The sequence below is a fragment of the Spermophilus citellus genome (assembly GCF_964194105.1).
Source record: "Spermophilus citellus genome assembly, chromosome: 17".
In the NCBI taxonomy this organism is placed as follows: Eukaryota; Metazoa; Chordata; class Mammalia; order Rodentia; family Sciuridae; genus Spermophilus; species Spermophilus citellus.
Window position 1 is genome coordinate 48,749,016 of NC_138199.1, and position 20,556 is coordinate 48,769,571.

The 20,556-nt window shown below is 53.4% G+C and overlaps 2 protein-coding genes across 25 annotated transcripts in view; both read right to left on the bottom strand.

Annotated features, from left to right (window-relative positions):
- The window catches only part of ABCC3 (ATP binding cassette subfamily C member 3), a 45,241-nt gene extending 35,567 nt beyond the window's left edge, over positions 1-9,674 (bottom strand). The window contains exon 1 of the mRNA XM_081271246.1: positions 9,553-9,674. Coding sequence (XP_081127372.1) covers positions 9,553-9,597 — 45 coding nt within the window. The 5' untranslated portion in view covers positions 9,598-9,674. The remainder of the gene's footprint in view (positions 1-9,552) is intronic.
- Positions 9,675-16,728: 7,054 nt separating this feature from the next.
- Positions 16,729-20,556, bottom strand: part of CACNA1G (calcium voltage-gated channel subunit alpha1 G) — a 63,936-nt gene continuing 60,108 nt past the window's right edge. For 12 of the 24 annotated variants that reach the window (XM_081271887.1, XM_081271888.1, XM_081271880.1 and 9 more), the window contains 3 exons: positions 19,720-19,897; positions 19,248-19,417; positions 16,731-18,039 (listed from right to left, as the gene is read on the bottom strand). In XM_081271887.1, coding sequence (XP_081128013.1) covers positions 17,308-18,039; positions 19,248-19,417; positions 19,720-19,897 — 1,080 coding nt within the window. In that variant the 3' untranslated portion in view covers positions 16,731-17,307. Of the gene's footprint in view, positions 18,040-19,247; positions 19,418-19,719; positions 19,898-20,556 lie in introns of all 24 variants that reach the window. The other 12 variants (XM_081271886.1, XM_081271874.1, XM_081271875.1 and 9 more) reach the window with 3 other exon arrangements.

Here is a 20,556-nt window from a genome sequence, read left to right on the forward strand (position 1 = left end):
GCATCCCCAGCAAGAGACAGAACACTGCTGGCAGAAGCAGCTATTGTCCCCCACCCAGTCCCTGCCTACCCCAGTGGGAACCCCCATCCTGAGGTGGATCCATTTTGCCCAGTTTGGATATGGTCGGTATGCAGCCTTCCTTTCTGGATTTCCTTCCCTGACATCGTGTGGGGGGCATTCTGGAGGGTGCATGTGAGGGCAGATCACCCATCTTCATTCCTGCACAGGGCTCCCCTGTGTGAACGGCCTGGCTGTTGGATCCATTCCACCATCAGTGGGTGGCCCCACCCAGAGAGCCTGTCCCTGGGCCAACCCTAACTCAGACCATCAGGTCTCTGGGCCTCACCTCCCACAGGAAGCCTGTCTGGGGCACCCCAGGTCTGACTTTCCCTTTCTGTGTCCCAGATGGCCTTTATCACACTGACATGAGTATCATCCGCTTGTTGCCTCAGAACAGTTTCTAGAGGTATTTAACAGAGGGACCTTGTTTACAAAAAAGTGGCAGCAGGTTCAAGGACACCTGACAGCATGGGGCTGGGATAGGCCACCTGGCTCTGTGATGCAATGTCACCAGGGCCGGTGTATGTAAACACATGCTCTCTCCCACAACTGGAGGGTGTTCCCCTCCTGCTTGGTGCCTGTGCTGCCCCACACCCTCCAGCTCCCAGCACAGGGCCCCATAGGCTGGAGCAGCCCAGAAGCTGCAATGACTGACAGGGACCGTGTGGGTAGGGGCTGGAGTCCCAGTGTGAGGGCAGGATGGGAATTGCTTCCTGGCCAGGAGGGTGGGTGTCTGACTTTTTTTAAGGTCTGTAGGAAGTGGTCACAAGAAAACCCAGTGCTCCAGTGGAGGGCCCAGTATGGCTCTGTTCCACTACTCCTGAGTCAAGTGACTGGGATCAGCTCCTTCAACCTGTGTCCCCGTGCAAGTAATGGGAGTGAGGACAGCTCCCCAGCCACCTCCCCAGGGGGCAGAGAATGAGCTGCGCAGCATCTGGACCTAACAAGGCAGCGCCTGGGGAAGCCTGTGGGGGAACATCAAGCTTCATTTCACGGAGGCTGACATTGTGGCCATGAACAAGGGACTTTGGGGGTGTGAGGACAGGATGACTGCTCTGACCTCAGGGTGATCAGCCTGGGCTCCTTTGTTTACTTATTTGGTACTGGGTGCTTTACAACTGAACCCCACCCCCAGCCCTTTTTATTTTTAATTTTGAAGCAGGGTCTCACTAAGTTGCTTAGGGCCTTGCTAAATTGCTAAGGCTGGCCTTGAACTTTTGATCCTCCTGCTTCAGCCTCCTGAGTCACTGGGATTACAGGCATGTGCCCCAGTGCCTGGCTGACTCCTTTCCTTTAGATAAATAAGACCCAACTGGGTGAGGCCGGGCATCCCCAAGACGCAGCAGGTACTTGCCCACGCCTGTGATTCTCCATTGTTCACGCCAGAGCCCTTGTTAGGACATCTGTGGGACGTGTCTTATAGGACAGGTCCAGAATGGGACCATCCCCTCCCCTGCAGCCTGCCCAGCTCCATGAATGGCGACTTTCCCTCCTTTCTTCTCTCCCCCAGGCCCGACTCTGCAGGCTCGTCCCTTTTGTCTCTTTCTCTCATACCCCACACCCAATTCCTCAGCAAACACTGTCCACTCTACCTTCAAATTCTTTGGTTGAACTCCACAGCAGTGCTATAGTCCACTGTTCTTATCTATAAAAGGCAGCCTTACCTGGCCTTCGGCTCCCCACCTCCACTCTCCTGCTCAGATTATTTCCACAGTCCTCCCCATGCTCTTCCTGCCACGTGCCCTTCTGTCTTTTCTAGCACAGGAGCTAAAGAAAGACCTTTCGGAAGCCTAAGACAGGCTACACGACTATGTCATTCCTTTGGTCCAAACCCACCAAGGGCTCTCTGTCCCTCAGAGTAAAAAAAAAGCTGAAGTGAAGGCCTCATCTGGACCCTGTTATCAGCACCCTCACCCGGCTCACCTCATCTCCCCAACTCCCCTGTCTCGGCTCATCCCAGCGCCCTTGCCTTGGTGCTGATCTTCAGACACTCCATGCCTGCTTCTGCCCCAGATGGAGCCCTTTCAAGGAGTTCTGCCTTCATGTTCCCAATTTCAGTTGTAGCTCACTCCCTACCCACTCCCTCTCTCTCTCTCTCTCTCTCTGAAGTGTTGGGGATGGAGCCCAGGGCCTTGTGCATGTGAGGCAAGCACTCTACCAACTGAGCTAGATCCCCAGTCCCCAGCCCTCTTAACCTATTCTATTTCCCCCATAGCTCTTATACTTCCTCTCATCCCATATAATTGAGTTCCTTATTACCTGTATGGTTTTTCTCCTCCTTCCACTAGAATATGCATTCTCTTCTTGGGGAATAGTTTTTTTGTTGTTGTTGTTTGTTTTTTGTTTTTTAAAGAGAGAGAGAGAGAGAGAGAGGAGAGAGAGAGAATTTTTAATATTTATTTTTTAGTTCTCGGCGGACACAACATCTTTGTTGGTATGTGGTGCTGAGGATTGAACCCGGGCCGCACACATGCCAGGCGAGCGCGCTACTGCTTGAGCCACATCCCCAGCCCAGGGAACAGTTTTTTAAAAAATTTTTTTTAAGGATACCTTCTGTTGACCATGAAACTCTGAGTGGGGAGCAGCCTCTGGCACAGAGAAGGCATACAGTATGAATTTGTTGAACCAAAGAACAAATAAACAAAGGAATGAATGAGGGTGCCCCCATCTCAGCATGGGGCAACTTCTTGCCCAGGAGCAGAGCACGCTCCTCTCTCCCCCAGCATCAATGCCAAGGGCCAGGCAATCCAAGGGGCCCCTAGTCCAGAGAAAGTTAAGTAGATAAGTGAAGGCGAGGACGGGGTCTGTGAAGGACGTTTCCTGGACCCCATAACATTCCCCCACTGAAACCCTTCAAGGCAGAATGGATTAGGGCTCCTGAAGCCCTCCCTGCCATTGCTGGTCTGAAGGGCAGCAGCTGGGAGGCAGGCACTGGGCCCACAGCCCCCGCTCCAGCATCGCCCACACAGTTTCCACAGCAACCGTGGCTTCCTTAGTGCTGTGATTAAACAGCTGGATGGGGCTGATAAGGCGGAAGGTCCAGCACCTATAATGAACCATGTGGCAGATGCCTGTTCACGGGCACTCAGCCAAAATCCCTGCAGACTCACACCCACGGCAGGTGGGGTGAGGACCCGGAGCCCTCTGCAGCTCTGCCAGGGACTTCCCAGCCCCGGGGCCCCAGCCTGCTGACAGGCTCTGTCATGAGAAGATTCATTATTTCCTTAATCCTGTGTGGTAGAGGAAGGGGGGAGCCACCGATGCTGGGCAGTTCCTGAGGTTGCAGATTGTGGCTGGGAATTGACTGACAATATCATTTATCTCGGCAGCAAAGGAGGTGCAGAAAAGGAAGGGGCGGCCCTGATCCCCAACTACCCCCACTGAGCCACCCTGGCTGAAACAGGAAGCCTCTGGGAGGAAGGACCTGGGAGGCCCCACATTGGCAGGGCTGGGCCAGTGTGTGGCTCAGAGGCCTAACTGGCAATCCGACCCGGAAGGGGCTGCTGGCCCACGATGGCATGGGTTAATTAAACTCCAGTCTGTGCCAGAATGATCACGTAATGTTCATGACACTCGAGACCCAGGGCTGATATAGAATCTGAATCACCTGATTGGGTTTATATAAGGCTTCCTCTACACCCGGAAGGGCTCCAGCATGACATTCCACCTGTATCCAGGTCACCTGATGCATTGCAAGTCCTCTTTTAGTCATGCAGTCCACCCTGGGATCAGGGAAAGGTGCCAACACCTGGGTAATAGACTAACTGGGGGTTCTGGGAGCTCCTGGACTAGAAACCTGAAGATCCTATTAGAAGGAGAAATCTAATCCAGGCTTAGGCCCCGTCTCCACCCATCCCTGCCCCCACCATCCCCACCCTCTGGACTTAGCCTCAGAAACAAGAACAGCTCTAGGTGGGGGAAGGGGGCGGTCCAGCCACCTTAGCAAGGATAGACCCAAGTCTCATCCCTCCTACAGGGGTCCCGACCCCACCCCCTCACCAGTCTCATGGTGTGGAGGTTGGGGGCCCAGAGCCCAGGCACTTCTCCAGAGTAGCTTGGCTCTAGTCCCGACTGGGATTGCCCTTCCTGGAAGCCAGATGGTGCTCAGAGACCATGTCCCTGTTTGGGGCTAGCAGACAGTCTCAGCAAAGCTCCCTCTGCAAAGCCACTCGCCTGACTCACTTCCTTTCCTGTCTCTAGCCTTCAATCCAGGCCCCGGGGGACAAGGGAAGTCAATCTAGGGCCAATTTCCCTCCTCAAAGGTCAAAGCCTTCCAGCACCAGATTCAATGTCTCCAGGATGGAGGGAAGAGATTCCAAGGGTCCCTGACCTGGCAGGTGAGACTAGATCCCTGAGAGGAGCAGGTGAGCTTTGGTACCCTGTAGGCTAAGGACTGCCCACCTCCCACCCATCTGCCTACCTCAGGGGCCCTGCCATTTCCAGCTTCCTCACAGCTTTGCATGTCACTGTCTTCATTTGAGAGCCAAACACATGAAATATGGCTCTTGTCCATTAAGCACACCTGCTACCTACTCATCCTGGGACACCCTGATACCCTAGAGCCCTTAAGTTTGGAAGGCCTCCATCGTGGTCTTGGCCTCCAAGCCTAGGCTCACCCTCCCAGAATCATCACAGTACAATTCCACACTTAAAGGAGGCCCCAGAGCCTACCTAAGACTGGCTAGAGCTCAGAGAGGGTGAATGACCTGCCAAAAGGCACACAGCTAATGGACAACAGAATTGGTCCTTGTTAGAGCACAGGAGGATACACAAGGAGATGGGCTTCCAAGAGACCAGGGTTTATGCCTCTCTAGGGTGGGTACACAGCAAAGGCAACAGAGAAGGACCTTCCCTTACTGTGTGAGTCTGACCAGTGGGGGGACCCATGGGTCTGGAACAAGAGCTGCCACTAAGAAAATAGATGTCTGGGGCTGGGGATGTGGCTCAAGTGGTAGCGCGCTCGCCTGGCATGCGTGCGGCCCGGGTTCGATCCTCAGCACCACATACCAACAAAGATGTTGTGTCCGCCGAAAACTAAAAAATAAATATTAAAAAATTCTCTCTCTCTCTCTCAAAAAAAAATAAGTAAGAAGTAAGTAAATAAATAAATAAATAAGAGATTAAAAAAAAAAAAGAAAATAGATGTCTGGTGTAGTGAGAGAGCTGGGGAAAGAGGAGTCTAGAAATCTCAGAGGAGGAACCAACAAACCCCCATTGGGAACTCACTACTTATTAGGCAGTCAGTGCCATTTTTAAAATTTTTTTTATTTATTGTTGGTCGTTCAAAACATTACAAAGTTCTTAATGTATCATATTTCACAATTTGATTCAAGTGGGTTATGAACTCCCATTTTTACCCCGTATACCGATTGCTGTATCACATCAGTTACACTTCCATTGATTTACATATTGCCATTCTAGTGACTGATGTATTCTGCTGTTTATCCTATTCTCTACTATCCCCCTTCCCCTCCCCTCCCCTCCCCTCAGTGCCATTTTTTGGACAGTTGTTTTTTGTTTTTTTTTGGTACCGGTGATTGAACTCAGGGGCACTCGACCACTGAGCCACATCCCCAGCCTATTTGGTATTTTATTTAGAGACAGGGTCTCACTAAGTTGTTAGTGCCTTGCTTTTGCTGAGGCTGGCTTTGAACTCTTGATCCACCTGGCTCAGCCTCCCAAAGCGGCTGAGATTACAGGTGTGTGTCACCATGCCTGGCTTTTGGATAGTTTTTATGGTCACGATCTTTGAATTTCTTAGTTGCCTGGGGTCATACGATTAGTTCTGCATATTGGCTGGTACCTCCTGAGAGCAAATAGTCCTGGGTCCCTCCACCATGTACTCGCCTCACCCCTGGGTACTGTCCAACTTCTATTGCTCAGTTCAGAGTAAACTTCCAAGAAAAGGACAGCAGGTCAGAGTAAAAGTTCACAATGACCTCCTTTGCTCTGGAGCTATTTCGGCCCTCACGAATTGTGGGTTAGTTTGATTACACAAATTACCCTTTTTTATTAAAAATTTTTTGGTGCTAGAGATGGAAACCAGGGCCTCACACGTGCTAGGCAAGCTCTCTACCACAGGGCTACACCCCATCTCTTTTTTGTTTTTATTTGAGATAGGGTCTCACTGAGTTGTCTAGGCTGGCCTTGAACTTGGGATCCCCCTGACTTAACCTCCCAAGTAGCTAGGACTGAGATGAGAGCCTTAGAGGAAGTACCTGTAGCAACAAGAAGTTGGGGGGGGGCAGGGACTCAAAGGTGTGTGCTACCACACCCAGCATACAGCATACAATTCATTCTTTTGGAATTTATTTCCTCACAAACTCCCAAGGCATGCTCAGAGATGTTGGTAACCTGCTGTGAGGCCAGGGGTGGTTGGTGGGTGGGCAGGGGCAGAGGGAGGAGAGAGAAACAGATATTAAAAAGAAATAGAGAAATCATGTATGCAACGTGTGATATGTGTGTGTCCAGATGTGTGTGCATATGTCCAGGGTGTCATGGATGTTCCCCCAGTCTCCTACCCTCAGAACAGGCTGGGGCTGAAGCTGATGGGTTTAGCCAGGATCAGTCTCCTGACCCCAGTAACAGCTGAAATAGGACCCTCTGCCCCAACAGCCCAAGAGCCATTTTCTTGTAGGTTTCCAAAATCTCTTACATTACCTATGACCTCATTTCTCTTTGTCCTCCCCGCACTTCCAAGGAATACCAGGACCTGCCAGCTACAGAGAGTTTCTTGATTCTCAGAATCATTTCTCATTCCCTATCTCACTGTATCCCCACAAAAATCTTGCAAGGTGAGCAGATGGTGAATTATTTCCCCATTTCATAGGTAAGAAAGCAAGGCTCTGAGGATTAGCTAATGAAAGATTTGGCAGAGTAAACAAGTAGGGCCTGAACACCCCACTCCTCTTGCCTGTCCCTTCCAGTTCTGATACTTCCTCACTGTCCTGAACCATTTCCCACTAGGTGGGTCCCCTCAGCCCCTAAGCTTCAAGGGTAGGTACATCTGAATGATATGCCATGCAAATGAGATGCAAAATAGTATGCCACAAATGAGTATCCCAGACTTTTTGGGTAACAGCTATAGCTGAGGCTCCAGCCTCCTGGCCTGAGACCCTTCCTTGTCTCCACTCTGGAAACATCAGAATTAGCTGGAAGAGCCTTCCAGCTTTCTCTGAACCCAACCCCAGTCACCAGCCACACTAGGCGCAGCAAGGAACAGCTTCCAGGAGCAAGGAGATCACATGAAAGATGAAGGATGTTTTCAGATTGGGATGTGCATGGAAGTAGTTCCTTATCATTTAAGGTAATCAAGCAGAGACCCTGTAAGGGAGTCATAATGTCACTCCTGCTAGGTCTGAGATGAGACCCTTAGGGAAAGTACCTGTAGCAACAAGAAGAAATTCAGGGCCCAGGGGGGCCAGGGGCTCAAAGGTGTACAGTCAGGCAATGGCAAGATTGGCAGACACCATACCCCAGTACCTAGATTGTAACTGATTGTGGTGTAACTTTTCTCCTTCTACCATGAGAGACTGGGCTAGCGGCTTCAGGCCCCCAAGCTCTGACACTCTCGGATTCCAAAATAGATTGAGTGCAAGGGTGGAGACAAAGGTTGTCTAAACTTTGTGTAGGAAGGGAGTCCTGAGTTCCCCAGCTCCAGGCTTCATGAGGATCGCCTCTGTACAGTTCTAAGCACTTGGGGTTTCACTGATATCCAGGAACAAGAGGACCATGCATCTAAGGCTTGGGTACAACACCTGCCTGGTCACTCTGGCACCTTGACAGAGCTATGGTCACACCAGCCGTGGAGTCCTGTGGGGCTGAGCAAGAAGGGTAGAGGCAGAGATGTTTTATCATCTTGGTTAGCCTTCAGTGACCCAGAGAAAAAGAGAAATTCTCAAAGACATTTTACAGGTACTCCATTGCTCAAGCTTAGAAAAAACTCATGTGTAATAGCTGGAACGTGGTGCACACGTCTGTGACCCCAACTACTCAGGAGACTGAAGTAGGAGGATGACAGGTTCAAGGCTGCCTGGGACACTTATTAAGACCCTGTCTCAAAATAAAAAATAAAAAGGTCTGGGGGTGTAAATCAGTGGTAATGTGCTGCTGGACTCAATCCCCAGTACTAAAAAAAAAAAAAAAAATCTGTGTAATGCCTTTGGTCCATCCAAATTTTTAAATACCATCCTAAGACACCTTAAATAACAAACCAGAATGTGGTTCCTGATGTGTGTGCATGTGCGCCCAGGCACACACACACACTCATGCATACACAGGTATATAGCACATACCTATGAATAACACCCCACCATCACCCCTAGCACACAAACATAGGCACACATGTGTGTGTACACACTAGGCATATATGTACATATACTCAAAATGGGAAAAAGACACATTGGGATTCTGAATCTGGATTTGAGAGTATCCTATGCTAGTCAACCCCGGGATGACCACAGATATATTCTGACTTCCATCTCTGGAACGGAGACCACATCTCCCACTTGCCTCAGCTGGTGGGAGAGATCTTAGGCAGTTACACCTAATGTACCCAAACTGAGCTAGGTGGCATGGGTCAACAGCCTAGGCATCTTTGAAAGGAAATTCATGAGAGTCACAAAAGGCCTCCTTTGTTGTCCCAACGCTGCTTTCATGGAACTGGGCGACTTTGGGCATGTCTCTTTCTCTCTGGGCCTCTTGCCTCCATTTGTCAAAGGAGAGTATTGGATTTCAGGAATCCTGATGTCCTGCACCTTTAAAGACCTGTCTCCAGAGTGGGGTCTGCTTCTCTCTTCTGAGTCCAGGGTGGGAAGGATAGTCTGCTCACTGACCTGCAGCCAGGTGGCTTTTGCCCAGAGATATTGTGGCAGGAACTCTTGCCAAAAAGGATGGGTCCTCGCAGGGCCAGGCTTTCAAAATACCTGGTTGAGCAAGGGCTCTGGATGCCCTGGGATCCCAGTGCAGAGGTGCAGGGTGGCCAATTAAACCCTAGTTAACTGATCAGGGGCTGGAGGGTTCACCAGGAAGGTGGCTAAGTGCAAAATGTTCTTTCTGCAGGATGGGGTCAACGGACAGAGGGGCTGGGGCCAGCAGGCAGGTGGGGCACTTCCTGATCCCTGGGGTGCCACACACTGTGCCTGTCCTTCAGGCTGCTGGGAAGGGGAGAACAGGGCAAGCCTCAGGTTTTGATGTTGGTGGGACCTGGCTGTGGGCAGTGTGGCCAGTCACTGTGGAGTTCCCCAGTTTCAGGTTCCACGAGGGCCACCTCTGTACAGTTCTAAGCATTCGGGGTCTCAGTGGCACCCAGGAACAAGGGGGCCCATCGACGCTCCATTCTTGGCGCCTCGTCGCCCTCTCCGGGGCGCCCAAGCCATCTTAGGGCTGGCCCGTAAACTGCCAGTCCCTGGACATCTGCCAATCTATGCATTAAGACAGGAAAAGGGGACCTGGAGGCCCCCTACACAGCGGCCCCGGAGCCCCGCGCCTTACCCAGAACTTGGAGCCAAGCTCCCCGGAGCCGCACAGGCTGTCCATGGGGCCGAGGCGCAGCGGCGAGAGGGCAACCGCGGTCCGGTGCAGCCCGGTGCAGAGAGGCGCAGAGCAGGCTCTGGGAGCCGCCCCCGCTGCGCACTCCGCGGAGACCCGCCCAGCCGAGCCCTACCCTGGGCGGTCCGGATCCTGCTCTCCAGTCCCTGCCGATTGCGAAAGCGCCTCCACGAAATCGCAACTCTCCAGGGACTATAGGGGCGGGAATGAAGGATCGTGGACACAGTGACAGCCCCTTCCAGTGGCCCCAGAGTTATGCCAGAGTTGCCCCTCTAGATCCTGAGGCTGACAGGCCCACAGCAGAGTTTGTTTCCAACCGGGGTCAGGGGACCAGAGCACACACATGCCTCCCACCCTGAACACTGGGAGCTGATGAACCAGGGAGACTTGGAGAGGGATTCAGCAACCCTCCCTCTTTAAAAGAAATCCTTCATAAGGTCAAGTTCTTCTCTGGATGTCAGTTTCCTCATCTGGAAAATGGGAAGAGCTTGTGGGCTCAGACGATGGAAGGCTACCCCTTCCCCCCAAGTTGCCAGAGACAACTGGTAGACAACAATACACCAGTACTGGTGTGTGCAGTGAGGGAGGTGGGGGTGGAGTTTCCACCATGGTCTAGATCATGATCTCCTGTGATTCCCTTAAATTGCTGCCTCCTGAGGCTCTGTGGCTCCCTGGTCTGGCCCAGAGTTTCTCTGTGCCTCCAACTTTTGTGTCTGTAAAATGCTGATAATCACAGCAGAATCTCCTTCATTGGGTTCTCTGAGAATTCAATGGTAGAAGTATGTAAAGCACTTTGTTTGACACAGTTAGGCACCAAATGTGTTCATTTCTTCTTTCAGCCTGGTGTCGGGGTGCAGGCTGGACAGGTAAAGCCCTAGAAGATCCCTATATCAGTACCCCACATATATATCAGACTCCACATTTCCCACTTGTAAAATGGACTTGGGGTCAGTGGCCTTCTTTTGCTTGTCTCCACTTGGTTATGCCAGGATCCCTCCATCTCTCACTTCTCCAGTCTCACTTTGTCCCCTAACAGGGTCCCAGAAGCCACTCACCACCCCTTCTTGAGGGTTGAGAAGGAATTCTCCTGGGCAGCTCTTCCCCTGGCTCATCTCTCCCCTGGCCCTGCCTGCCACCTCTGCCCAATTTCCCCTCGGGGTCCCTTCCTTGGCACTTGTTCTCAGAACAAGGTTTCTCCTCCTTGACCGCCAAGCAGGAGTGGAAGGGAGTCAGCAGGATAGCGGGGAAGTGGCCAGCCAGAAGTCACAAGAAGGGAAGGCTGTCAGAACAGAGATCGGCAGACTGGGGTATGGGTGGTAAGGCTGGGAACGAGGCTCTCCCTCCCCAGGCAGTTGGACTGGGGACCCTCCACTGAGAAAGACCTCTCAGCCCTCTTTCTGTCTGTCCCCTTCCCTTGCACTCATCTATTTATGCCCACCTTTCCTTCCTCCTTTCCCTGGGTAAAACACTTCACAGAGCTTCCACATCTTGTCACAGTGTGCCTTGAGTTATATTTAGTTGAGAAGAATCTGTCTTCCCTGCCAGTCTGAGAGGTCCCCAAGGGCAGAGACCTACTGAGTCACCTTCAACCCCCTTCAAGCCTCAAGCAGTACCATTTGAGAACTTTGTGACCTCAGCAAGCTCCTTGATGCCTCTGGGACCCAGTTTTTTTGAGCAGCTTGGACAAGGAAGGGGCCACTAAACTCTCCTCCAGCCCCAGTGTTCCAGCCTTCTATTGCCTGAGCTGCTGGGACGCTCCTGCTAGGTTTTCTGCTGATGCTGTTGTGCTTTCTCAGCACCCCCTGCCCCTGTCTTTTTTCCTTGGCCTCTCCACCACCATCTTGGGCTCTCCCTTCCTCTCCTTTCCTCCTCTTATGCTTGTGGGGCCACGGGCATCAGATAAACCAGGAAGGTTAGCCTTACCCTTGGGAGAGTTGGGGATCTTCCCTCAGGGCACTTCAGGAGGTGAACTCCCCAGGAAGACTCCCTTCCTGATATGTGGAACCTGGAACCAGACTGGTTCCACCTGGGACCTTCTGGCCCCAAGATAGGCCAGGCAGTCTACCGGTTAGAGCTTCAGTATGGGGTCGAGACCCTTTGGTTCTGGTTTTTGCACTGGGGCTAATGTACCCGCCCCTTTGGCCCTAGGCTTTCATCTTGCCATTGCTTTTCCCCAGCTACAGCACTGAGTGGAAGACTCTAAGATCAAGGTGGGTGCCCCTGGCAACCCTTGCCTCCCCCCATCTCTCTAAAGCATTAGGGTTCAGTGCTCACAGCTGCTCATGGAATGTGGCCCTTTCACACAGCCCTTGAATCATAAGCAAAGTGTTTCAAGGATGCCATTGTTTTGGTTGTTCTTCTCGCCAGAGAAACACTCAGAGGCCTTGAGACATCCCGCAGCTTGCCCAGGGTCACAGAGTCCATCCTGGCACAGGCAGGAGAAGCCCCCACCTTCTGAATGCCAGCCGCAGCTCCTAGGTCAGACTGCACTTCCTGTACTCCCGGCTCTTACCCTGGCCAACATTCAAGGCTGCTCAGCATGTCCTCCACACAGCCCACCTTCCTCCTGTACATGGTAAACTCTCCTTATCCCTCAAGATTTCACCCAAGACCCTTCACCCTTCCAGAAGCCTTCTTTGGACCTCCCCATCCCATCCCTTCCTCCACACATCCCACCCCCCTCTCTATATTGTAATCACTGATGGTCTGGCTTAGCCTCCACCAGTGCTGTGCGCAGGTTGAGAACAGGGACTGAGAGGCCGTAGTAAACCCACCTCCCATTCTCCCTCCCCAGGTGACTGCAGCTCCAGGCTAAATGAGCTGACAGAGTGCTGTAGTTCCCTCAGCAGTGAGTGTCCTGGGGGACTCAGCACCAGGGATTTCCTCGCAAGGAAATGGCGAGATAAGCTCATGGCAAGGCACAGCCCAGAGCAGGCATGACAGCAGAGAAAGCAAGGGAAGGCCCAGGCCCAGGAAATGCTGCCTCAGGGAAGTCAGGTTGGAGCTGACAGGCCAGGGGCAGCAGGACAGAGCAAACCCCTGTCCACTTTACTGCCTGCTTCTCCTTAACTCCCTTCGTCCCTTGAAGGCCTGGAGCACCCCTAAATTAAGCATAGGCTCTCATACCTGCCTCCCACTTCTTTCCTCCCACATGATGAGGTCTGTTTCCTTCAGACCCCAGCCTGGCAGGGGCCCCGCTGGACCACTCAGGGCCTCAGCAAGGCTGTCCCTCCACCCAGCCTGCTCCTGACCTGATTTGGCATGCATGTGTGATCACTGGCTGCTGTGCCTGATTCTGGAGTTTTCAAAGCAAGAATTAATGAGCTCCGTGGGCAAAAGCCAGCAGCTCCCACACCTGGACCAGGGTGAAGGCGTGCAGAATTTCAGCAGTTCTTAGCAGAGTTCCCTCCTGGGGTTTCCTGGAGCAGCCACCTCCTTGACCTGCCCTGCTCTGCCCCTCCTCCCCTGAGTAGGAAGCCCGGGCACAACTCAACCTGCCTTGAGAACTATTTCTACTCCTGGCCATCACTGTCCTGGATTAGTCCTGAGTCCACCAGCCTTAGGATTGAATATCTGGACTCGGTCCTAGGATGGCCAGGATTCCTATCTGAACCCCCACCCCAAGTCCTTCACTGGGCTCTGGGATTCTGTTTCCTTCTTTGGGGAGTTTTACAGAACACCTGTCCATACAAGGTGTCCATCACTGTTGGAATCCTCTCCCTGGCTTGGTCCCTCTTCAGGAGGGGCACTGCGTGGCACCAGCTGAGGGTGCCTCGTGCTGCCACCTGGCGTCTGATGCCCTCACTGCGCTTCTGTCGGCTTCTTTGGCCCAGTGAAGGGGAAAGGGGGCCATGGGGCACCAGGATGTGGTGGGTGGGGACCAGGGGTGAAGATGGAGGTAAGGGATGTTTGAAAAGTGGGTGAGGCCTGGGTGGGGCAGGGCTAGAGGGTAGGAAAGAAAAGAAGGTGGGAGGGGAGGAGGAGAGCAGGTGCCTTGGACTTCAGGGCAGAACTGCCGGGGAAGGGTGGCGCCTGGGAATCTGCAGGGATTGCAGAACAGCCTTGGCCAGCTGTTGGACAAACAGCTGGAGCTGAGGGACCCCTCACCCTGTGATCCGAACCCCTCTCCATTGCCCCCTGTGGCCAAAGGCTGGTGGGAGCTGTGGGGGCCCACCGTCTCTGAGCATGCCACCCTGGGAACCCACGTGTACCTTTCTATGAACCTGAATGTGACTGCTTTGGAACAGGGTGCCCTTGCTGTCTTGTACACCCCTTCATTTTATAAGCACAGTTTTTCCCTTCAGCCCTGTTTTCTCCACAATGAGAACAATCTGGGCTGGCATGGGTTGCAGGTTGGTCCAATCCCAATTCTGCCATTTCTTGGATGTGTGACCTTGGGCAAGTCTCTTAACCTCTCTGAACCCACTGTTGCATGGAAAATGCTAGCAACAGCACTTCCCTTACTGGGGTGTTTTGAGGAGCGAGTGAGAGACTGCATATGAGCCTCAGGTTTGTTTTTAGCACCAGCTCAGCTCACTCCTCTTCCCTGTCCCCCACCCCCAGACAGACCTTTTCCTGGAGCTTTGGGGGTGGAGGAAGCAAAAGCAGCCAGGCTTGAGGTGGGGGCCTGAAGCTGTTGACACAGTTTCCTGTGAACCCCCAAGAGAAGACTTGAGGGCACAAGCACCAGGGAGATGTTTTTATCTCTAAAAGCACCCCTCCCCATCACTCAAGTCTGTAGGCAGGGACTCCTCTTGGTGGCCCTAATCGAAGATGTGTTGTCCCCAGCCCCTCCCTCCTCCAGCCTTCTTCAGACTTTCCCACCCTCGCCCCACCACCCCCTTTGGATCCTAGAGTAGAATCAATAACCACCCAGATAAGCAATCCGAGGTCAGCATTGGCATTATTATGACTGCTGTTCAAAAGACTCGGCAGCATTACTCCCACTTCCAAAGCCTTTCAATGAGACACAATGGTTTCCATCCCTGATGATGATTTTACATTGTTGGGGGAAAGGCCATAGTTGTCTCCCTGAGCTATACACGCTGATTCCGCTATTCGTTTTTCCATATCACTATCCAGATGACCCCTCCAGCCACGGCCTCCTTCCAGAGAAATGTTCAGGTCCAGTGATGGAGGTGGAGGAGGGAGTGGGGACCTAGTCCTTCTCATTAGGTTGACCCCTGCCTATCTCTAGAGAGTAACCCCAAAGCCTAGCTCGTGTACCCTAAACAAGCTTCCTTTGGTTCCTACTGGGAAGAGGGGATCAGGGGAAGGGGACCCCAGAAGGAACCAGGGATACTAAGAGTCACCCTAAGTAACACTACAGCATTAAATTGCTGCCATGCTAGCCAGAGGCAGGGATGGAAAATGAGGGGACAGGGCAGCGGTCTGGTTTCTGATTAACCTTGACCTAGAATCCTCCAACCACCAAAAGAAGAAGAGATCGCAGAGCTCCCTTCCCAAATCTCCCACCCTCGGGGAATAGACAGCTACAGAATTCTACAAAAATATAAAAGCTTAATCTGTACATCCAGGTGGCAAAACTCGAGGAATTTTGAATTTTGTACAGCTTTGCTTAAAAAAAAATCAGCTTATAAATACCCCCTCCTCACTGGAGGAAGCCAGAGGAAACAGTTTGGCATTCTTGCACACCCTAGGAGGATCAAACCAGGTGTTTGCTCCAAGGAGTGTAGCAATTCTGTCCAAAAGAGCAATTAGAAAAGAACAGGCTGGACAAGGGACGCCTCCAGGTCCAGCCACCCAGCAGCCTGGCACCCCAGACTCCCCGCTGCCTGTGCAGACGGTGCAGATGGCAAGGGAGGTGCTGTGAGTGAAGGCTGGCCTCAGGTTTCAAGAATCAAAGGCAGGCTTGGGGTCTGAAGGCAGGGGCTTGAGGCTGGGCGAGTGGGCAGGGATGTCTGAGGGAGTGGGAGTCCGGCAGATGTTGGCGGGTGACTGGTAGGCCACAGGCTGGCTGAACCTGTGGTCACCAGGGTTTCCGACAAGAAACTATTGCCAGTGGTAGCACCAGAAAGGTGGCTCTGGGCCATGCGGCTTTCCCCTCTGCTGCCCCCGCCCACTTGTGGTGGCCGCCTTTGCCCTTCCCCCTCCGCTGGCTCCCACTGGGCAGGCTGCAGCAGACCGTGTAAGCACCTTGATGGACTCATTCATCACCCTTCAGGGGGCCAGCTCCTCTCTGGCAGCAGATCCTACCAACCCCACCAGGAGCTCACCTCTGGACCACAGCCCCGGTCCCCACATCCTCCACAGGGAGCATCCTACTCCATTTACACAGCTTAATCTTATTGCCCGCAGGAGGGAGGGCAAGGCAAGGTACAGGTCCACCTAGGTCACCCACCTAGCCAGATGCTTGGCAAACTGGGGGTGAAGCCCCGGGAGGGAAAACAGATGCGCTTGTCCCCCTCCCCCCCCCAGCCCACAGATCCAGATTCCAGGCAGCCCAGGCGGCTCCCCAGCCTCGGTCGGCACCATTAACCAAAACAGCTTCATTATGCCAATTTCTAGCTTTCAATGTGCGGCTGATAGCTGTCAGCAGAAATAAGAGTTAATCTGGAATTACTCACATTCACTGAGCTGCCTGGCTAAGGGGACGATGCAATGAAGCTTTGATAGGAAAAGGAGCCCCTGCCCCCATCTTGCCAGGCAGAGGGGCTGTTCCTCTTCTCCCAGCCCCCGGAGGAGAGGTGTGTGTGGGGGTAGGGGCAGCAAGGTTGCAGCCCTCCAGGGCCAGGCGTTTGGGTTCTAAAACACAGACACACACACACACACACACACACACCTCATACACACAAACACACACACCAGCACGCACTTACACGTCCACACTTGCACGCACAGAGGCAGCTCCAAACCTTCCCTCCCCACCGCCCACTCCCCATCTCCAGGAATCTCCATGGCCATCTGGACATGCCTAGCTCTCCATCCCCTTTGCTTTTACTCTGGACCGTGCTTAACTTTTTATTTTGGAAAATTACTTTATTTTATATAGATATATAGATATATAGATATGTATGTATATATAAAAAGGTTCCATTTCATTTGTAAAATCTCATTTTTTTCTTCTTTTTCTTTTTTTTTTTTCCTACAGAAAATGATGACGAGATTAAAGGAGAAAATAAGTTACATTACAGTTTCCAAAATGGTTCTCGCTCTCCACTGAAGATGGGCCACCGTCGGGGCTATAATGCACTCTCGGTCCCAGCTTGTGCTTTGCAAGAAGAGGAAATATAACTAGACTGGTTATTTTAGGTTAAAATAGCCAAGAGACAGACGCCTTCGCCTCAAAAATATTCTGAGACACATAAAAGTAGAAGGAAACAAGTCTCTTCAGTCACAAAATGTCGTACATCCCGCATATACTAGATTCAATTAATTTAATAAAATAGAATATACATAGAGATTCTGCACAAACGTATTGCTTTCTCCCAACAGCTCCTGGTGTCCGGAACCTCGCCGTGCTGGGCATCTCTCTCTCTCTTTCTCTCTGCCTGGAGCCGAGTCGCCAGGGCTGCGGCTTTGGACTCTGGAAGTCCTGCTTACAGGTACCCAGAGCCATGGAGGCAGGCAGGAGCACCTCCTTGGTGTCTCTATGGGACTTTCTCAGGAATATGGCCCAGGAGGAGGAGCTAGGATTTGCACCCAATGGAGAAAGGTGAGTGAGAGAGCAGGTGTGACTCAGGGATCCAGGTCTGACGGGTCAGAGGACAAACCGGAGAGACTCAGCACATCTTTCTTTGGGGAGGGTGAGGCAGCCATGCTGTCAGGGGGGCCAGAGGCCGAGGGATCCTTGGAGTCGCTGGATGGAGCCCGCCTCCGTAGGCAGACCCCGGGGCTAGGTGGGGGCCGAGGGCCCTGGATCTCCGGGGGGTCTATGGAGATACTGGGTGGGCTGAGTTTTTTCTTGGGCCGGCTCCCAGGGCCCCCAAGAGGCTGGCCCCCGAGGGTGGAGGGGCTTGGGCCCAAGTGGGGTTGGGAGCCGCTGTCCAGGCAGCTGACCGCGATGGAGTGTCTCCTCTGTTCATCCAGCCAGGATGCAGGCCGTCGCCGGCCACTCTGGGACTCCACACTGTAGCACTTCTTTAGGTCCCGTGTGGATAGGGGCTCCTGGCTGCCAACTGGCAACAGGTCTCCTGAAATCCAGCTCAGCTCTGTGTCCAGCTCTAAGCTGCTTCTGGTCTCTGGAGGGCCCTTGCTCCAGTTGGGTTCTGGGCCTGGGCAAAGGGCTGGCGGGGGCATGTGCTTCGAGACCTTGCTCTGGCTGCGGAAATGCTGCTGCACCTGGATGCTGGACTGGCCCCAAAAGGAGGAGGACCGGGCCAGAGGTGGGGAGGGCCCACTCACCTCTGACAGCAGGTCTTCCTGGCTGCCCAGGCCCTGCACGTCCAAGGAATCAGTTCTTATTGCTGCCTGTATGGGGTGGGTGGAGGGCTCAACCCAGGGGTTTTCTCCCCAACATGGACTGTCCCTTGTCCCTCCTGTCAAGCTGAATATCCCCTGACCCATGCAGGTGTAGGACCCCCCCTAAGCAGAGGTATGAGTACCTGCTCTTATTGGGATATGGGGGCCATGCGCAGCCTGACCTCTACCGTTCACCATGCCTCTCCTTCAACCCCCAAATCTATCTTCCCTCCTCTATTCCCTGGCACCCCCACCACCCCCACCACCAAGCCTGTAGAAATAGTTCTCCGCAGCCCCAGGCCCCTGGGAAGCAAGAGAGCACTTGGGCCAGCTGTGCTCCCCAGCTGGTTCTTCCTCGCCTCCCACCCTTTGCACAGGCTACCCCTTTGGCCTTGAATCCCCTCCTGATTGGCAAGCACACCTCACCTTTATATCACTTGGGTTCTCTGTGATATAGTCCTGTCAGTCTCCATTCCAAGTAAAATTAATCCCCCTTCCTTTTCTTTGCTCCCCACTGCACCCCACATGAGTCCCACAACTGTGATCTCTTGTTGCAATAATCCGATGGCATGTATCTCCACAATTAGACGGTGAGCCCAGAGTGAGCACGTGCAGAATGGTCAGGGACTGTGCCTGCTCCTCAAATGCACGGCACTGAGCAGATTTCTATGTGTCCACACTCATGTAGAAGGACATACATGGGGCATGGGACATAGCCATGGTCACAGGCAGGGCATACAAGCCTCACCTGGCTCCATTGCTCTCTGCCCTGTGCCCCTAGAGCGTGGGTTCAGGGAGGTGCCCAAATGTGTCCCAGACTTGGTGAAAAGTGAAGACACCTGAAACCTGCCTCGTGCCCTTTAGCTCAGCCTGAAGTGTGAAGCACAGGGAGGCAGCTCGCGTGGAGAAGCGAGTCCTGAGATTTGGGTTCTATCTCCACTGGATGTGTGTGGCCCTGGGAAGCCACGGCCTGCCCTGGTCTCCAGGCCTCCTCAGTGAAACAAGAGAAAGTGCAAACTCCAGGAGTGTACAGGCTACTTCTGCTTTGCCCAGTACTGCATCCCTGTCCCCTAGGACTGAGTCTGGCACATCATTGGCAAATAATAAATGTTTGCTGGAAGAATGAAAGTGTCAACCCTGGTTGTCACCAATAGCCTAGGATTCCCAGCATAGAGTCCAGTCCCCAGACCCAGGCCCAACCCTCCACACCTGCTCACCTGGCGCCTGAGTGGCCTCTGAGCCAGAGGGGAGCGAGCTGGAGGGGGTAGTTTAGGGATGGTGCCCCAGGTGGGGGCGCTGTGAGGCTGGAGCAGATGGGGCGCATCTTTAGGAAGCTGCAGGATGTAGGTGGTGTCCGCTGGCTGGGAGTGGACAGATAAGATGGAGCCTGTGTGGGGAGGGAGCAGGGGAGAGGTGAGGAGGAGACAAGAGGAGAGAGGCGACCTGCCTTCTACCTTTCCTTCCCCATCAGGGTCCCCCCATCAGGGTCTCCCCACCCAGACCCTCACCATCCTGGGTTGAAAGCCATTGCCCTCAGGCTGGGGCCTCCCTAGGTGACCCCCTTCAGGCTTGGGGCTCCCAGGTAGGAGAGACCTCTTGCTGCCTTGATGGTCCTCCAGGTCAGGAACGGGCTTGGGCAAGGTTGGGGTCTTCCTGTGTGAGCCCAGCCATCCTTCCCAGCCCTGGTACCTGACTGGGCTTTGGGAAGCCCCCAGCCCCTGTGTCCTGGGGACCCCTCAGCAGCGCTCCCATCCCGGCACATGTAGCTGTCATTGGGCAGAGAGTGTGTCCGGCTGACCCCAGACTTCCGCACAGTTAGCAAGTTGGATCCCAGTGTGACAGGTACCTCCTCAGGTTGGGGCTCCATCTGGAATAGGAGCAGGGAGAGGAGTGAAAGAGAGGGTACTTGGTTTGGCACCTGAGGCAGACCTCGACCACAGAAACCAGCCCCCCGCCCCACCAGGCCCACTCCCCACTCCCCTCCCAGGATAAGGTGGTGATGGGCATGAGTGCAGGGTAGGGGGTGAGGGTAGGAGGGAGGGGGAAGACACATGATGAGCCCTCCACATACAGGGAGGAAAGGGTGGGGAAAGTTCCCAAAATGTGCACATGGCATAGCCTGCCAGCCTCCTGGTGGGGATGGTGGAGGAGTAAGGAGGTATCTGAGAAGGAAGAGCAGCCCCCAGCCCCCAGTCCTGCAGGTGATCCCAGAGGGCCTTCTAAAGACCCCACCTAGAGGCTCAGAGGGAGCCCTGGGGTCCACAGAGGATGGGTCTGAGCTGGGTTCAGATGGGTTAAATGACAGATGAATACTAGGGACACGTCATAGCCTGATATCCTGCCCCACTTTAACTACACAGACTCTGGAGGGTGAGGTGGGTGGCAAGGCCTGGAAAGTGTGGACTCAGTCCCTCCCTCGGTGGACAGACTGGGGTAGGAGTAGGTTTTGAGCATGTATTTCAAACATGCTTGGGCCTCAGCAGGAGGTGCCCAAGGTTTGCCTTTGGAAGTCTCTCTATCCCTCGT